This window comes from Raphanus sativus, unplaced genomic scaffold (assembly GCF_000801105.2).
Source record: "Raphanus sativus cultivar WK10039 unplaced genomic scaffold, ASM80110v3 Scaffold0096, whole genome shotgun sequence".
NCBI lineage: Eukaryota > Viridiplantae > Streptophyta > Magnoliopsida > Brassicales > Brassicaceae > Raphanus > Raphanus sativus.
The window spans coordinates 16,444-33,756 of record NW_026615417.1 but is presented as its reverse complement, the minus strand read 5'-3'; the positions used below and the strand labels follow the sequence as shown (position 1 = coordinate 33,756).

General features: G+C 38.3%; 5 protein-coding genes and 1 non-coding gene across 10 annotated transcripts; 4 read left to right on the top strand and 2 right to left on the bottom strand.

Moving 5' to 3' along the window:
* Nucleotides 1-151: 151 nt before the first annotated feature.
* Nucleotides 152-2,318, top strand: LOC130501093 (uncharacterized). 5 transcript variants are annotated; one of them, XR_008939499.1, is made up of 4 exons: nt 158-1,018; nt 1,483-1,597; nt 1,725-1,884; nt 1,964-2,318. XR_008939499.1 is itself a non-coding variant. In XM_056995985.1 (3 exons), the coding sequence occupies exons 1-3, from the start codon at nt 1,011-1,013 to the stop codon at nt 2,147-2,149; spliced, it is 348 nt and encodes a 115-aa protein (XP_056851965.1). In that variant the 5' UTR covers nt 152-1,010; the 3' UTR covers nt 2,150-2,318. The 5 variants fall into 5 exon arrangements, 1 of the variants encoding a protein (XP_056851965.1); XR_008939497.1 differs by having other exon boundaries at nt 162-1,018; nt 1,483-1,636; XR_008939498.1 differs by having other exon boundaries at nt 172-1,018; nt 1,720-1,884.
* Nucleotides 2,319-2,928: 610 nt separating this feature from the next.
* LOC108807575 (uncharacterized) lies at nt 2,929-6,891 on the bottom strand. Its single transcript, XM_056995987.1, has 6 exons — nt 6,000-6,891; nt 5,098-5,153; nt 4,760-4,990; nt 4,026-4,317; nt 3,733-3,929; nt 2,929-3,662 (listed from the first exon to the last, which is right to left on the bottom strand). Exons 1-6 carry the CDS (start codon nt 6,813-6,815, stop codon nt 3,503-3,505), a joined length of 1,752 nt encoding a protein of 583 aa, XP_056851967.1. The 5' UTR covers nt 6,816-6,891; the 3' UTR covers nt 2,929-3,502.
* A 730-nt stretch (nt 6,892-7,621) lies between these two features.
* Nucleotides 7,622-7,694, top strand: TRNAR-CCU (transfer RNA arginine (anticodon CCU)). The gene has a single exon. It is a non-coding gene; the product is annotated as a tRNA-Arg (tRNA).
* A 473-nt stretch (nt 7,695-8,167) lies between these two features.
* Nucleotides 8,168-10,325, top strand: LOC108810453 (myosin-binding protein 7-like). Its single transcript, XM_018582561.2, has 3 exons — nt 8,168-9,649; nt 9,765-9,811; nt 9,950-10,325. The coding sequence occupies exons 1-3, from the start codon at nt 8,429-8,431 to the stop codon at nt 10,050-10,052; spliced, it is 1,371 nt and encodes a 456-aa protein (XP_018438063.1). The 5' UTR covers nt 8,168-8,428; the 3' UTR covers nt 10,053-10,325.
* Nucleotides 10,326-11,514: 1,189 nt separating this feature from the next.
* LOC108812895 (E3 ubiquitin-protein ligase PUB24) lies at nt 11,515-13,480 on the top strand. Its single transcript, XM_018585281.2, has 2 exons — nt 11,515-11,859; nt 12,291-13,480. Exons 1-2 carry the CDS (start codon nt 11,520-11,522, stop codon nt 13,292-13,294), a joined length of 1,344 nt encoding a protein of 447 aa, XP_018440783.1. The 5' UTR covers nt 11,515-11,519; the 3' UTR covers nt 13,295-13,480.
* Nucleotides 13,295-17,031, bottom strand: LOC108812894 (T-complex protein 1 subunit eta). Its single transcript, XM_018585280.2, has 14 exons — nt 16,872-17,031; nt 16,532-16,792; nt 16,264-16,389; nt 15,977-16,180; nt 15,376-15,545; nt 15,150-15,285; nt 14,851-14,967; nt 14,622-14,741; nt 14,430-14,528; nt 14,247-14,336; nt 14,054-14,141; nt 13,866-13,954; nt 13,696-13,770; nt 13,295-13,611 (listed from the first exon to the last, which is right to left on the bottom strand). The coding sequence occupies exons 1-14, from the start codon at nt 16,884-16,886 to the stop codon at nt 13,528-13,530; spliced, it is 1,674 nt and encodes a 557-aa protein (XP_018440782.1). The 5' UTR covers nt 16,887-17,031; the 3' UTR covers nt 13,295-13,527.
* Nucleotides 17,032-17,313: the final 282 nt, after the last annotated feature.

Sequence of the window (17,313 nt, the reverse complement as noted above, 5' to 3'; positions counted from 1 at the left end):
TCTAAATGGAGTACACCATTGGACTGATTTTTTGAATTAGAATCCTTAACTCTTTTAAAACAATTAAAAATATTAAATTATAGCTTAAGGACTCCAATGGTAGTCTCACCATTGGAAATGCTCTAAGAGCATCTGCAATCGTGTATTGCCATGGCTCTATTTCCAATTCCAACTTTTGATTATTTTATTAGTTTTTTTCTTTTTCGTTTAATAATAAAAAAAGAACTAATCGGAGATCGCCACGTAACATAGAGCCCATGATACAGTAACGAAACACAACCAAAACGAATTCTACGTTAGGATTTACGAGGTCAGTAACAACACTATTACCAAATCTATATATATAAAGTAGACTATTATGGCATCTCCTTGCGCCACAACAGCTATAGAGATAGGGGCTTTTTCCTACACGTGTCATCACGTTAATTGATATGTGTATTTCACGCGTTCCGTTTTTACACCTGATTTTTGAAACATAGATCTTGTGTCTTTTGAAAACTAAGATTACAGCTTTGGATTTCTTTTATATTTAAAAACTGAGCCCACTTAAGCCCAAACTATTAACAGCCTATGATATCCACGTTCTTCACCTTCTTCCTTTTGCGACTGCGTCTTCACCACCGACGAGATGATTCAGAAACCAAATACACCCTCTCCTACCCGTAACGTTTCACAAGTCCTTTAATCCGCCATTTATTTTTATTTTTCCCTTGATTAATCAAATCCTTCCTCATTAAGATTTCCGAGCACCTGTTCGTTTACCTTGAAACGGTGTAGATCTCCAACTATAAATATCTCACCTTCATACCATGCAAACTCCAACTCAAACCAAATCCGAAAATTTTCAACTTGCAATCTTCCAATTTCAATGTCTAATTCATATGTTATTCTTGCTGACTTGAGAGCCGGGAGATGCTCCAACGCGGCGGAGGTCCGTCTTTTGATATTCTGGGAGGCGAAGAACATCAACAAAAGGGGACAACTGATGAGCCTTGAGATGTTATTGATCGATGAACAAGTAAGCATTTTTTCCAATCATATAATTATCTTCTAGGTTGAATCTTTCTTATTTTCAGAAAATCTAAAGATTTTGTTTTTAACTTCTCGGTTGAATCTCTTTATTTTTCAGAAATTCCAAAGAATTTTTTTTATCAAAAGATATTTTTCCAATCATATAATTATCTTCTAGGTTGAGTCTTTCTATTTTTCAGAAAATCTCAAGATTGTATTTTTAACTTCTAGGTTGAATCTCTTTATTTTTCAGAAATTCCAAAGATTTTGTTTTCATCCCATTTCTTCCCATTTCAATTCTCTGCAATAACCTGATTATCCTCTCTGTTCAGACTCTTTACATTTTAGAGAGTAAACAGTTTTTGTTTTTTTTTTAATTTCCTGCCGTTTCAATTTTCTTGCTATCACGTCATTATACTTTTATGTTTTGTTTTCTGATTTTAAAGTTTCCTCTTCTCTTGATATGAACAGTCTACTTTGGTCCAAGGGTCTGTTCCTGCGTCTCTACGGGTATCGGGTCGTTTTTTCTGTGTCAGACATCACTGGCATAGCTGGTTTTGTTGGCTTCGATAAAGAGATTGCTAAGGTGACTCATGTTTTGGCATCAGAAGCTGCACAAATTGTGGTGAGTCTTATAGCCTTTTAATTTCTTCAACGTAATCTATTTTTGAACTTCTAACTTATCTAATGGTTTTGAACGTTATGCAGGGAAGGTGGACACTGACCTCCCTTGATCACTCTCTGATGTGGTAGGGAACACCTACACTTTTCAGCTCAAGCTAAAAGACTTCAATTTCACTGCAAACCACCAAACCTTTACCATTTCCCGCATCTTTCCTGCACGAGAACTTTGCACCCATCCCAACCTTCGCCGTGCGTGCTGTCTACTTCTCTTATGTCAATTTGTTGGTTTTGAAATATCTTAACACAGATTTTGTATTGTGTATGACAGGAAGGTGCAGCGGACCCTGAAGCAGCGGTACATCAGACTGTTGTTCCAGGATCTGATTCTATAGATGCAAGGTCAAGCAATGTCGCAGAGCAAGCAACCACCTCTGATGGTCGTCTTGCGGGGCTTCAAGCAGCCGCTGAAGGACTTGATCAGGAGAGTGCACCGAAGAAAGCATGTGTGGAATGAGTCCTCTTTATAACCCAAACAACCACGTTATCTCTACCAGTTTGTTGTTCCGTTTTGAGCTGCGCTTCTTAGTTTAAGTATTGTTCAGTATTTCTGCTTTTTTTCTTTTTAAACTCAGACAAGTGGTTGTTCGTTTTTTAAGTTTAATGAACTCTTCTCGCATAAACCATTTATGTTGTCCGAATCTTCGGTTTCAAGCTCAAGTAACCTCTGTTCTTGCGTTCTAAGGGCTAAAACTAAACAGCCTTGCGAAACACGCTACAAGTTTTCACCTTACTAATGTAAATTATGAGAACTAATTTTTTTTTTTTAAATGTAGTTTTCACATACATCACTTTATATTATGTTCTAGCTTCTTATGATTTGGAATGCTTACAATATGCGTAGTATGCGTTATCCTTTAAAGCAAAATTTTGATTCTCGCTGTGGATTCGTAGCATATAAAATTTTAAACTTACGATCCATGTCCTCTATCAAGTGCAGTGTAAATTTCATTGAATTTTACAAAACGTTAAATTTAAAAAATAAAACTCAGCTGAGACGACATTATTCCATCCAAGTACATAGCAACACATCCAGTCATGACTATATCAATCCTAACGATTATTTGTTGAGTCCAGTATTAGAACAGAATAAAAAATAACTTATAAGGAAAATTACCAATTCGTGATGCTAAAAATCTAGCCAAACTCAGGCATGCTTTTATCTATTAGCGACTGTAACTCAGTGATCAACATATGCTGCATCTTATAAGTTTTAAACAAGTCGGACACAATATATTTGTGAGCAAATGCTAACTTCAATAAAACAGTAACAGTTGAAAGGTGTCTATGGGCATCCCATGTGAATTCCAAAACATATAGTAAGGTAATGAAAAATCATAATTAAACATTACAAATAGCCCACTGCAGTCTTCACTACAAAAATCTGATACAGGATCTATATCGTTGTATCTCTGCTTTCTAGATTTTGGGGAAACATGGTTAAGACTCCAGTTGAATTGGCAATGAAAGCAGTTGAAGTGAGCTCCCGGAGAAGACAAAGTTCAGTCAATATGTCCACCGCTTCGTCATCATCTACAACCAAATGGATAAAAAAATCTTCACAACATTTTATACCAACCAACATCTGACACCGGCGCGTAGCGCCGGACCACCCCTAGTACAACAAATATTTTAATGTTTTTTTTTAGGAATCAGAGCCATGTACCCCGCGTTGCGGGTGCTCTAATAAACTAAATTGATCTGTACATAATATTCAAATAGTAATTTGCTAGTGAACCATGCATGAACACAGTCAAAAAAGATTCAATACAAAATATCAATGATATGGATTATTAGTTAGATACTAGTTTCAACTGTTGATAGACCAATCATAGTCTTGGTAGACGATGTGAACATAACCTCCTCCATCCTCACCGAGGAGATGGGTTAAAAGACCTGCTTTGTTTGCATCTACATAACTCATTATCCACTTCAACAATTTTTTCCCTTCACTAAAATCCTCCTTATACCTATACATTTACCACAACAAAGCATGTTAAATAGACAATCATTTTAGATATTGTGTTGACAATTAGTTACCACTTGATGATTCTTGATAGATGAACGACTCTCTTGTCCAAGACAACTTCAATTCCACCGTTTTGGAAAAATTCTCTAGCTGCTCGTTTGAGCTCAGCTTCAACTCCTTGCGGTGTGAAAAACCTCACCACTGGATTGGATTTGGTCCCATCACAAAGCCCAAAATGTACTAATGGATTCAGTTTTTGATGACTAAGCTGCCATTATATAAAGATGAGATAACATCAAGCCAAAAAAACAAACTAAATATACAATCACATAATCATACATCTTGAAGCATAGACCACCATTACCTCATGATGTGTGCTGCCTCTCATAAACGGTTTAATAAATGGATACGACTGTCTATGAGCGCCTCGGAGGATGTTGTTTCTTATGGAGTTAAGAGAATAAGAGTAGCCTCCTACAACGTACTGAAAACCGGTGAAGAAGGATCTTCTTGCAATCATTCCATCGGAACGTCCGATTCTGATCAAAGCATGGATCACCATTGCGTTGTACAAGTTCAAGAAAAATGCTAGTTTCTCGTCTGTTGAAAGTTCGAGAAGATTCAACCGTTGTAGATCTTGAGCCAAATTCAAGTACCTTCATCCATCCCGAAGGCATTAAAATTGAATCAGTTAATAGAAGAACATATTGTATAAATAATCTAATCATTTAAATAGTTACAAACTACAGTATAACTTCTTTAAATTAATAATTTATAAATTAATATCTCTATAAATTAATATAATTTCATAGTTTCAAATTGAATTTTTGATTCAACTAGTATCTCGATAAATTAATAATTTCTATAAATTAATAAAAAATTATAGTTTTGGTATAGTCTTAGCATTATTAATTTATAGAAATTTCACTATAATGTATAAATAATCTAACCACACTTTCGTACATTAAGATGCTTTTTTTATCTGAAAGACCAAAAAATGCAAAACTATAGACATACTATCATTTTTCTCCTAGAAAACAAGTATATATTTTTTTGCATATAAAAATAATATTTGAACCAACAAATTTAAATATGTACCTTCGAAATTCTTCACTCTGACTGATTCTAGCGTAATCAACGCGAGAATGGTCATCAGATGAATAAGACTCGACGATAGCAGTCATGATTTTGAATAGCTTCTGACCAACCATGACTGCATCTTGGGGTTCCATGTCATTTGTAGAGCCTCTAAAATTATAACAGTTTGAAATAAATGGCTCGTGCTCAAGGAAACGGTAGTAATGGTTTCCGTCTTCGAATTCATTTTCTCTAGAATTTAAAACAAAAACAAAGAAAAGTTCAATAAATAAAGCAAAATAATATTTATGTGAAATCCTTTTTAAATGAGAAAATGAAGAAAATTCATTTATATGTACCCAAATACATGGTGGATAAAGTGTTTCTTGGCTAGCCTCTTGCCAATGTCGACGGCCTGCATATAAGAAAGCAACAAAACAAGCTTTGAGAAAATTAAATCATAAAGAATTATGCAGACGTGAAATCCCCTTATTATTAGGCCCTTTCTCAAAGAAAAAATTCCCATATTATTTATTTAAGTAAAACAATCAAAGTTTTATATATACAAGGATACCAACATTTTAGGTAGTATTATCACAGTCTCTTTTTAGTTTATTTATATGATCAGGAATCGATATTCTGGGTAATTGTAGGTATATTCAAATTTTAACTAATCAAGTCTTTATGTGATTTGGTTATTCATGTCAGATAAGAACAAACTCAAATACCTGTTCTAGAATAAACATCCCTAGTTAAACCTTTGACTAAAACATACTTTACTAATATTTTTCAAAGTCGTAACTAATTATACCAATAAGTAATCTACCTATCAAAGTTTCTCTTTGACTATTTTGTAATCTCGTAAATACATTGCATGGTTACTCGCAATGTTATTCTTCACATGTTTGTGCTGATGCACAACGTGGTAATACATTTTCACGCGTTTACACAAAAAAAAATTCCATCCTATTAATTAAAAACACACAATGAAAAATATATTGACATGTTGATTAGATTCGATTTAATATGGCCATTTTGAAAAAACATATTGACATGTTGTTTAAATTTTAGTGCCCAAATAGAATATCCAAGTCTACCCAAAACTAAATAAATCATATATTAATATTTGGTTGACCATTTCTAGATTTTGAGATTTTTATTCGAACCTAATGTTGACCTCAAACCAAAGCAACTGGTAGAGTGTCTACGTAAAGATATGATACGTGCGTAACACACGATTATAATTTGAAAATGATCGTACCTGCTTCCTCCCGCAATCCAAGTGATGAATCAATATCTCGACCATCTCGGCCCCTGAGAAACAGTTTTTGACGATCTTCATCTTCATCAACCGATCCTTAATCGGCAGCTTCTGCCTCAAAACCCTAACGAACCTCACCATCTCATCAACACCACCAACGCCCTCGCCTTCCTCCTCGTCGTCGAAACCGTACATCACCGGCGACGGCGCATCGCCGCGACACTTCTCCGCCAGCAACTCCTTGATCCTCCGATCGAATTCTCGGCTGTTTCGCAGCGAGTTCAGCGCCGTTAATCCTCCGAAGTGTTTCTCGTTGAAGAAAATCTGAGGCACCTGAGAGGTCCCTCCCGTTCTTTCGATCAGCTCCTCCTCTCTGTGCGTGTACACGTCGATGTTGATCTCCGAGAAATCGAATCCTCGCTCCCGGAGAAACGATCGGACGGCGGTGGAGTCTCGGCAGTTGGATCTCGAGAAGAAAGTGACTCGTCCTCTGATCTCGTCTCCTTCTTCGCTTTTCAGCTTCACGAGAAGCTTTACTCCGGAGATTTCGAACTCCGTCACGTCCGATGATTTATCGAGATCCTTCTTCCACGAAACGTCGCCCTTCTGTTGTAGATTCGCGATGCGTTTGGAGATCGCGTTACGGCTTTGACGGATGAGTCTCATCATATCGATGGCGGCGAATTTCTTCTCCTGGGGCGTTGATTCTTCTTCGGACGAGACGCGAGTGCCACGTGGCGGCTCGAGTTTGGGTAGGTGAGGATGAGGCGGGAGAGTCTTCTCGAGACTTTGACGGTTGTTTGAGGTTTCCTTCATTAGGAACTGAGTTTGAAGCCGAAGAGATGTGTGCAGCTTTTGAATTCTACTTTCCCAAATCTGAAAAAAATGAAGAAATATAAATAGATTTCAACAAAAAGTTAGTTTCATGCATATATATCTCTCAATAGTCAAGATGCATTAACTCACTTTATAAACTTGCCAAAATTTTATGTTTACTTAGACTTAGTCCAAAATCATTATGTGATTACTTAATTATTATGATGGTTTTACTAGAATAAACCAAAACCAAGTGAAATCATCCAGACCAAGAGTGTGAACCACTATTTTAAATGGAGAAAACTCTAGCAATTAAATTCAACACCACAACAGACAAAAAACATTAACCATTCTCTTTGAGATCGAACTCAAGTTATAACAAGATTTTTGTTTAGGTTATCTTTTCTTGTTCAGTTTAACAATGCAAGCTTTCTAAATTCAAGCATATACAGGGAAATATAAATTAATAATCGATAAATTAATAAATATTATAAGATAATAATATTTAGAAAACTCTCATGGTCAAAATCATAAATTAATAATTACTCACTTGATGTTAATATTTGGTATTGTGTGAGGCTCTCTAATTTTATCCACTGCCAAAAAAAATTATCATTTTGAAAATAGAAGCGCCGTTTTTTTCATTGTACTCTCAGGTACAGTTTTTTCATTGTTCTAGAATATTTCCATACATATTCTACGCTATTGTGTGTTGATTTCTTGCTGCTAATTGCTTCCTCTCTTGCTCTTTTAATGGAATATCAAAATCATTATGATCGGTATTACTACTACCTTAGTCATTAACAGCGCCTGTAGCTCAGTGGATAGAGCGTCCGTTTCCTAAGCGGAAGGCCGTAGGTTCGACCCCTACCTGGCGCGTAGATCTATCTATTTTTTTTTGGCGCGTAGATTTTAAAAACGATTTTCCACACTTAAAAGAGGAAGCAAAACGAATCATGCCGCCACATCTGAGAGAGGTTTTATATATTCCTGTGTAAAATCCAGATCATGCCGCCATGTACTCTCTTTTTTTGGTTCAGGTAAATTACACCTCACAAATAACTATAAATCTTTAGCCATTCCATGTCAACGCAATCACCACCATCTCCTCGGAGATAACAAACTAAACTCAAAACTTCCTGCGCCAGAAAATAATATTTTCTAAAGAACAAATAAGGAATAGTATTTTAGGGTTCTTTCAAAAACCAGAAAAAATATATTTTATCTTCCATATCTTGCTAATTTCAAACCTTCTAATTACGACATTTCCCCCTTTTTTTTGTTTAATTGATTTTGGTGTGTTTCTGAAGGGAAAAAAAACACATTTTCTGGGTCCGTCGTCGAGAGGTAATGCTTCAACTTGCGTTTTCGTATTTCTTCTCTCTAATTGAGACTCTAGTATTGATCTAATGTCACTAGAAGTTTCGTGTTTCCTGCAGAATCCGCGAAACTATTTGTTTTCCCGAGAAAATCATCATTCAACCGTTGTTGTTATTTGATATCTTCTAATCATTTCTCGCAATGCAATCTATAGAGCTTAATCTGTAATTTCTATAGCGTCCTTGTGAGAAAATCTTCGGATTAGCTTTTTTTTTTTTAAATTAGAATCAATAATGGAGTCCTCATCATCATCATCATCATCTCCGTCCAGAGATCTAACCAAATGCTGCGACTGTGTATGCCATTCTTCTATCAAGAGGAGACACGACGAATCAGAGACTAATAACAACCAATCCTCCAATCCCAAAGTCCACATCGAGAACGAATGCGAACTGCTCCGCCAAACCGTCACGAGCCAACAGCAATCGATCCAGGACCTCTGCGACGAGCTCGAGAAAGAGCGGAACGCGGCTTCCTCGGCCGCTGACGAGTCGATGAGCGTGATGCAGAGGCTGCAGCACGACAAGGCCGAGCTTCAGATGGAGATCAGGCAGTACAAGCTCTACGCTGGGGAGAGGATGGAGCACGATCTCGGGGAGATTTCGGCGTTGGAAGAGTTGGTTGATCAAAGAGAGCAGACGATCTTGGCTCTCGAGTGCGAAGCTCAGGGCTATAAGCATAGGATGATGAGCTATGGGATCATGGACGGAGAAGCTGTTGATGTTGTTGGTGGTTTGATTAGTCCTGATGATTATGAGTATGAGTATCCTTCTTTGAAGTGTAATAATATAAATGAGAATCAAAATCTTTTAGAGGTTGATGATATCTATGTTGTTGCTGATGATGATGAGAACTATCCACCGGCCGATTCGCCGCGTGGCAGAGTGCATTTGAGGAGTTTGGATCAGAGGATTAGCCAGATGGAGGAGACTAATCCTAATCCTAGCTTGGTTGGTCAGAGTCCTAGGCCTCGTCGTCAACTACGACATTTCAGAGATGAAGCTTTTGTTGAATCGCCTAGGTCTGAAAGATGCATCTCTAAGAAAGTGGAACATGTCTCATCGTATACAGAGAATGATGATGATGATGCTGGTAAAGGTGGCTCGTTGGACGTAGGAGATGAGATGAGTGATAGAGTTTATACTATTGACTCTGGCCATGGCCATGGCCATCATAGTGGTGTAACTGAACAGAAGCTAGAGGCTGAAACTTCCGTTGTTAACAATGTGGTGGTTCAACATGGTGATCCTGATATAACGAAACTATACATGAGGCTACAGGCGCTGGAGGCTGACAGGGAATCTATGAAAGAAGCGCTTCTTTCTATGAGGACGGAGAAGGCTCAGATGGTACTGTTGAAAGAACTCGCTCAGCATTTGTCGAAGGAAGTTGTCCCTCAACGGAGGTTGCCAGCATCCACTGCTGGGACATTGACTTTTACGCCAGTCTTTAAGGTGGTTTCTTGAGTAGTTGTCATGTTTTTCGTTATTTAAGACTAAGCACAGTGATAGGAAGCTTGTGTCACGCACACTCTTAAGTTGATCTTTTGATTGTTATTGTGGTATGCAGTGGATCACATCTTTTGTTTCCTGGAGAAGAAAGGCTCGTCGAAGCAAGTAAGTAGTCTGTAAACAAAACCTTTGGTTAGTTTCTGTTTAGCATATATTATTGTAAACAAACCTTTGGTACTGTTGGTGTTTAAGGAGGTGATTTTTTAACTTGCATTCGTCTCTGTTCCAAATGAAAATGTGTAGGTATATGTATGGGTTGTCAGTAAATAACATGGGCCTGCAAGTGGTTCTAGAAAAGGTCCCTCGATCACGGAATTGGCGATGTCTCAGGAGCACGCAAGTGTGAAACATAATCTAATCCATTCAAAGCAAACAAAAACCACTTTCCTGACTCTACAATCCCAAGTCAATTACTGATGAATTAAATTTGGAGAAGTGTTACCTGAGAGGTAAACTTTGTGGCTTTCTTCAGCTCGAACTGCCATCTTGTTCTCAGGTTGTGGAAGAAGTATATTTGTCCTATGCGGTTTTTTTATTTTTTTCATTCTTTTGTCCCCAACCTTTCAAGTGTTTGTATAAAGAATGGGGTTGAAGAATGTTTTTGTAACTGAGAGGCTATACAATCTTTGTGTGGTTTCTTACATGATTTTTTTTTCTCTCGAACACTTGTTCCGTTTGTTAGACTTGTTAATTCTGTAGGCAGACTACCACTCACGTTCAAACCAACATATTGCTATCTAAATTCAACATCCGCAAACTTGGAATGTGAATAGTATAAAGGATTGATCTTAAAAATTGCTAGACTTAGATGGGGCTCCTTAGTCCAAGTTCTAGACCTATAGGCCATTGAAAACTCGTAACTCTCGGTATCTGTCGTGTAGTTAGAAAGAAAGTGATTGAATTGCACTCCGACGAGCCTTTCTTCTCCAGTTGAAATTTCATGCTAACACGCACGCCTATAGCCCAAGTTCGACTAAAAGTCTCATGCAAATGTGGAAATATAAATATCTCCCTAGGTAGGCAAGGGAAAACTCGCGAGTCTTGGTATCTTCAGAATGTTCTACTTGTACCTTGTACAAGTCAGTCAGTCAGTCATATATGATGCGTGCGTATACCAGACAACCGATCATTCTAATGGACACATGTATTCTGTCACGACTCACGAGTCTTCCTGGGACACGATTCAACCCCACGTGATTTCTTGATGTGACTGGCCTTTTTGATGCAAGTTGTAAAATAAGATACATGCTCATGATTTTTCTGTGCTCATTTCATACACACGGATATAAATAACAATTTCAATTGTTAATTTTTTTTTAATTTCAAATAACCTACACATCCTAATTTCAAATAATCTACACATTCTAATAAGATTAAACATGCTTCATTATATTAATTCAAATAAAACATTTGTTGTATCTAGTCCTAAAAAGAAACAAACATGAAATCTTTGGAACGTAACATGTGGCGCTAATGATCCCAACTCACACTTATTTACACGTTAAAATAAATTTCTACTCTAAAATAGCAGCACAACTAAATTTAATTTTCTAACATGTTCACTATAGCAATCCAACCGTTGAATTGTAACTTACTTGGACCATATAAGATGCGTGATTATTGATTTGATTGAGATACAAAATAGAACACGTGTCTGTGTTTGATAGTGGATTTCAAAGCGAAGACCTTTCGACAAAATCTGTCCCAAGTAATTGCATTCGCCACCTCTTACCTGGTACCCTCCACCACTTATTATATATACACACAACTTTACTCTAAAACCATACACACGTTTTCTTTTTCTTTTTTTCAAATGGATCATGTAGATGAAGAGATCGAGATCCCTAACTACTTTCTCTGCCCTATTTCACTAGAGATAATGGAAGATCCAGTCACGGCCGTTACTGGCATCACATACGACCGTCAAAGCATCGTTCAATGGCTAGAGAAGGTCCCATCTTGTCCCGTGACGAAGCAGCCTCTACATTTAGACTCCGATCTTACGCCTAACCACACGCTTCGCCGTCTGGTACAACACTGGTGCGTCGAGAATGCGATGCGTGGCATTGTCGAAATCCCTACGCCTAGAGCTCCTCCGGGAAAGCTTAACGTCGTCGACGAGATCAAGAATCTCAAAAAGTTTGGAGTAGAAGGTAATGTGTCGAGTTTTCGGACAACTCAGTTCGGTCCGGTAGTGTGACAATTTTTTTTTATTTTTGGATAAAAATCACCAAAAATAAATTTGTTACATTTGTTTCATAATATAAGATATTTTATAAATTTGACAAAAAAAGTTAAATTTTATAAATATTTCTTGTTTCAAAATATAATTTTTCGTATTTCTAAACAACTTATGCATTGAGTTTAGTTTAATAATGATGCTTTTTAGAAAGTAATAGTTTTTTAAAATATATACATATATATATATATATGTGTTTAACTAAAACAACTTATCTTATTATAAAACGGTGGAATGTTAAAGAAATCGTTTCAGTTCGACCAAAATTAAGTTCGATTCGTTTTGTTGAGCTTGAATTTTCCTATACCGACCGTTGAGTATTAACATATGGTTTAAACTGAACAGCCTTAGGAAGAGAAGATACGTTGAAGAAGCTTGAAGTTTTAGCTATGGAGGGAGAGAGAAACAGGAGGATGATGTGTGAAGCAGGCGTACATAGGTCTTTGATCTTGTTCATTGTCAAGTGTACTCGTGAAGAAGAAGAGGAGGGACAACGTCGTATCAAAGAACAGCTAGATGAGTCTCTGCGTCTTCTACACTTGATCGGTGTTCCATTAAACGACGCAAGAGCACTCTTGATCGACAACGATAAAATCTTGGAATCGTTGACTTTGATCTTACACCAACAAGACTTCATCAACAAGGCTTACACGATCGTGCTCTTGAGGAATCTAACGGGAAATGCTTCCTCTCATATCGTCGAGAGGTTCGACGCCGAGGTTTTCAAAGGGATCATAGGTTTTCTCAAGGAAGTAGTAAGTAGTTTCAGTCTCACTAACCCTAGCGTGACGGCTACGTCACAACCATCAAGTTCAAACGTGAGGTCAAAACTTGATCGTAGCTTGGTTATCAAACGAGGTGTGACTGCTGCGCTGATGATTCTTCTAGAGACCTCTTCTTGGAGCCGGAATCGAACCGTCCTGGTGGATCTCGGCGCGGTTTCCCAACTCATCGAACTCGAAATAAGCTACAGCGGGGAGAAGAGAACCACTGAACTTGTGTTGGGAATCTTGTCTCGTCTATGTTGTTGTGCGGATGGTAGAGCCGAGATGCTTGCTCATGGAGGCGGGATTGCGATCGTGACAAAACGGGTGTTATGGGTTTCGACTGCAGCAGACGATAGAGCTCTCTCTATCCTAAGCACGTTGTCCAAATTCTCCCCGGAGAACGCGGTGGTGGAAGAGATGGTTTGTGTCGGGACGGTGGAGAAGCTTCGTTCTTTCTTGAGAGTTGACTGTGGTTTGGGTTTGAAAGAGAAAGCGAAAGAGATACTTAGAGATCACTTTGATGAGTGGAAGAAGTTTCCGTGCATTGATATACCTCTACTTACTAAGCTTCTAAACTCTTAATTAGAGCAATAATTATATATCACTAACTGAATTTTGATACAATGATTCATCCTTGTCTTGATCTAATTAAGCAAATAGAGTTTTCTTCAGTGTGTCACAAATTGTATGAACATACGTCAAACAAACACAAACACAAACATCATACTAGCTTTTTGATTTCAAGATAAAAAAAAAAAATCAATAAAACTACAATAGAGAGAAGACAGCAAGTTTTGCCTTAAGATAAAGAAAACTTATCGCCTTCTCATACCACGGCCACGACCTCCACCGCGTCCTCTTCCCATAGCACCTGCGGCATCTCCCTGTGCGCTCTCAGACTGCATTTTTTATAACAATTATTAACAAACTTCACTCATTCTCGAAACATACAAGCGAAGGAAATGAGAGCAAATGTTAATTACTTTTGGGTTCTTCACAGTTTCATCCACACTAAGGATAAGGCAAGCTGCTTCAGTCGCAGCGTTTATAGCATTAATCTGCAACAGCAGCAAAGGGAAACAACCGATCATATGAATCATATTCACACAAAAGAGAACATTCACAAGTATACACTTATAGAATATTGCAATACCTTTACAACTGCTGGCTCCCAGACGAAGTTAGCAAATGAATCAGCTATTCCACCAGTGTTAATGTCCACCCCATATGGAGCTCCTTCACCTGTTATAACGCAGACATGGTAGCCTCATCAAAATGAGATAACGCTGCCTATCAAAATGATTCATACATCAAAGCTTGTGACCGTGAAAGAATTCTCACCGCTTTGCATGGCGTGTTTTTGTCTTAACTTATTCAGGACATCAGTCGCATCAAATCCAGCATTGTCACATAATTGTCGTGGAATAACCTGTGATTACACACACAATTTTGATATGAGCATAATAGCAGTTACGGGATATTCAGATATCAAGAGGGACAAAAGCAAAAACATCCAAATCAACCAGAAGTGTACCTCCAGGGCCTTTGCATACGAGTTGATGAAAAGCTGAGACTTCCCGGCAATTGTTCGTGAATGCTGCCTCAGGTACTTGCTTATCTCCATCTATAACACGGAACAGTCTCTTCCATTGTCAATGTTATTAATCTATCTGCAAAACTTTAAAAATCAAATTGTTGGTGGATGAAGGATACTCACATCTATAGCTCCACCTCCAGGAACAACAGTTGAGTTCTTCACAGCTCTTCTCACAATCATAATCGCATCATGTAAACTCCGCTCAGCTTCTTCGATGAACTGCCATTAACGTTTCGGAGGAAGTCATATATATTAATGATGGGTTTTTTCGTTTATCATTATTTAAGCCTTTTTCATTATTAGTTGTTTTACCTGATCAGCTCCACCACGGAGGACAATAGTTGCTGTACGCCCTGAAGGGCAACCACTGAATATGTTAAACCTCTCCCCACCAACTTGTTTTTCCTCAAATATCTCACAAGTTCCGAGAACCTGCACAAGATTAAAACCAATATCTGAATCAAAGGAATATAATTAACAAGTCGCTGAAAGCTTGTAAGCATATCTAGATAGCAAGCAAAGAAATTCATTTTCCACTAACCTCGGGTATTATATTGTTAACACTCGTCTGAACTGTTCCTCCAGCCGCAGCAGCCACGCGATTAAGATCTTCTTCTGCTACACGGCCAGCGCAGAAGATATCACGATCTGCAAAGTACTGCAAAAATATGCCAACAGTCTTCAGTTATATGAGGAAAACACAGTCAAGCACTCTCTTGATTAATACGAAAATGAAACACAAAGATGCAAGACAATGTAATTGTGCCTCAAAGATGTACAACTCTCAAGAAATAAAGAAAGACTGTCAATGGCCAATCGATAAATTAGGAATCGACAGACCTGAGTAGCTAGATCACCAATAGCCAATCGAGAAAGAACAACTTTGGCTCCACTTTCGACACATTTGTCTAGCTTGTCATAAATGATATTCCATTCTGCATCGACTATTGACTGGTACTGTGACGGATCCGACAGCCTGTTAACAAATGAGAGGAGCCAAGTCAAATAAGGCATATAGATGGTCAACTGAAGAAAACATTTAACAAAAATGAGCCAGAACTCCAACCTAATCTCAGCGTTTTCCTTCTCAGATTTCAACTCCAACTCGATGTTAAGCAGGAGGATATTGGGGTTAAGAAACTTCTTTGGCTGCTGTTCAAAACCCGCATATGAGAATGTCTTTTTGAAAGCCACACCATCAACTAGGAAAGAGTCTCGCATATTACCACCAGGAACCTGCAGAAACAAACCATAACACTTTCCAAGCATCACTAACCTGACTTGCATAAGCGCAAATGGAAATTTCATTTATACGATTTGGATCTTGAAAATTCCCAATCTAAGACAAATCTTTTATAAATGCAATCATTTATACCATGTAGCGCTATGCACATTCCCGCTTCCCCCAAATCTAACTGGAACTTGGAAATGGAATGCAGTGAATAGAAGTGGAATGCAACTAGAAAACTGAAAGAAATCATTTACGGTTCTACCCTATTAAACTTTGACAAAGCCATTTAAAAATACATTAATCGCCAGAGTTTAAGCACAAAACACAAGTTTGCACATAGATGCATAGTGAATACAAAAAAAATCAAGTACACATAAACTTAACTCCCAAAGCAAGTCCAATTAAAAAGCTTCAAAAAGAAAAAAGTCTTTTTTACCTTTTTGATCCCAATCAAATTAAGCCTGTCGTCATCCCCAATAGCCATAACAGCATCAACAACCATAGTAGCGAAAAACTCCTTCTCTCCACCGATAAGCTTAGAGGAAAGAGTGGTTGCAGCACATTTAGCCAACAGACCTTTTTTCTCCTCCACACTCTTCCCCTCAATACTAACAGCGAGTTCTTTCACCTTCTCAATCGCCTATATGGTTCAAAACAGTGGTTTATTAATGTAACTAACAAAAAGATCTAGTGCTTGCTAAAGAGAAGTCAGTAAACACAAACCAAAGTGCTCGCAGTACGATAGCTCCTAATCAGATTCTGAGAGTGTACACCATCCTCAACAAACGGCTTAGCCTCCTTCAAAAACTCCGCTGCTAGAAGAACCACTGTAGTCGTCCCATCACCAACCTAATCCAACGACAAAATCAAAACAACTCAATCATAACTATAAGATCTAGATAACTAGATTGCAATCCATCATCTAAATATTGAAGATCCAGGATCCATGATCCAGCTCAATGGTGATTAAAATCAGTATTCAAAACCGCACCTCCGAATCCTGAGATTTGGCGATGTCAACGAGAATCTTAGCGGCGGGGTGAACGATGTCGAGGAGCTTCATGATGGTAGCGCCGTCGTTGGAAATGGTGACGGATCCCTTATCGTCGTGGATGAGCTTGTCCATCCCTCGCGGCCCGAGCGTGGTTCGAACCACGTCGCCGACGGCCGTGACGGCGTTGATGTTGCTGAGCAGCTGCGCTTTCCCCTGAGAAGTGTCTGTGCCTTCCTTCAGCAGGATGATCTGCGGTTGCTGCTCGCACACAAAAGTAGATTCACATCAGTCATGTATCTGAGAATGTGTATTTACAGAGAGTGTTGATGCAACTTACCATCATCGACGCCATTGTAGATGCGTGATTGAGCTACGGAGAAACGAGAGAGAGAAGGGAGTGAAGAAGAGAGAGAACTTTAGGGTTTATTTTGGGTCGTGTTTCATATACGAATGACCAGTGATTTTAGATCTAAACCGGCCGGTCGAACCGATAAATCTGGAACTTGGCGGATATTCTGATTCGGATCCATTTCTCTATGAACCCAGCAAATTTGACGCGGTCAAACCTATTGGGCCTCTAATTGGGCAAACTATTACAGTTGATTTCTTTACTCTGGACACTTATTGGGCTTCTCGTCTGTACTTTAAATCAAGACGGCACTGGAGGTGGCGGCGGGGGAGTTCAGATGACGCATCCGGCGGGAACAACTGGTGCAAAAGAAGTTCATGAGAAATGTTTTTGAATTGGCTTAATTTATATTTAGGAAAAAAATATCTTT

Coding starts and splice junctions, on each gene's coding strand:
- LOC130501093 (XM_056995985.1), top strand. Junction 1,637..1,963: donor CAGAAGCTGCACAAATTGTG/GTGAGTCTTATA, acceptor TGTGTATGACAG/GAAGGTGCAGCGGACCCTGA.
- LOC108807575 (XM_056995987.1), bottom strand. CDS start 6,815: ATGAAGGAAACCTCAAACAACCGTCAAAGTCTCGAGAAGACTCTCCCG. Junction 4,991..5,097: donor TTTATCCACCATGTATTTGG/GTACATATAAAT, acceptor TTTAAATTCTAG/AGAAAATGAATTCGAAGACG. Junction 3,930..4,025: donor GAGGCAGCACACATCATGAG/GTAATGGTGGTC, acceptor ATATAATGGCAG/CTTAGTCATCAAAAACTGAA.
- LOC108810453 (XM_018582561.2), top strand. CDS start 8,429: ATGGAGTCCTCATCATCATCATCATCATCTCCGTCCAGAGATCTAACC. Junction 9,650..9,764: donor CTTTTACGCCAGTCTTTAAG/GTGGTTTCTTGA, acceptor TGTGGTATGCAG/TGGATCACATCTTTTGTTTC. Junction 9,812..9,949: donor AGAAAGGCTCGTCGAAGCAA/GTAAGTAGTCTG, acceptor GAAAATGTGTAG/GTATATGTATGGGTTGTCAG.
- LOC108812895 (XM_018585281.2), top strand. CDS start 11,520: ATGGATCATGTAGATGAAGAGATCGAGATCCCTAACTACTTTCTCTGC. Junction 11,860..12,290: donor CAAAAAGTTTGGAGTAGAAG/GTAATGTGTCGA, acceptor TAAACTGAACAG/CCTTAGGAAGAGAAGATACG.
- LOC108812894 (XM_018585280.2), bottom strand. Junction 14,968..15,149: donor TTGGTGATCTAGCTACTCAG/GTCTGTCGATTC, acceptor ATATTTTTGCAG/TACTTTGCAGATCGTGATAT. Junction 14,529..14,621: donor TCCGTGGTGGAGCTGATCAG/GTAAAACAACTA, acceptor CGTTAATGGCAG/TTCATCGAAGAAGCTGAGCG.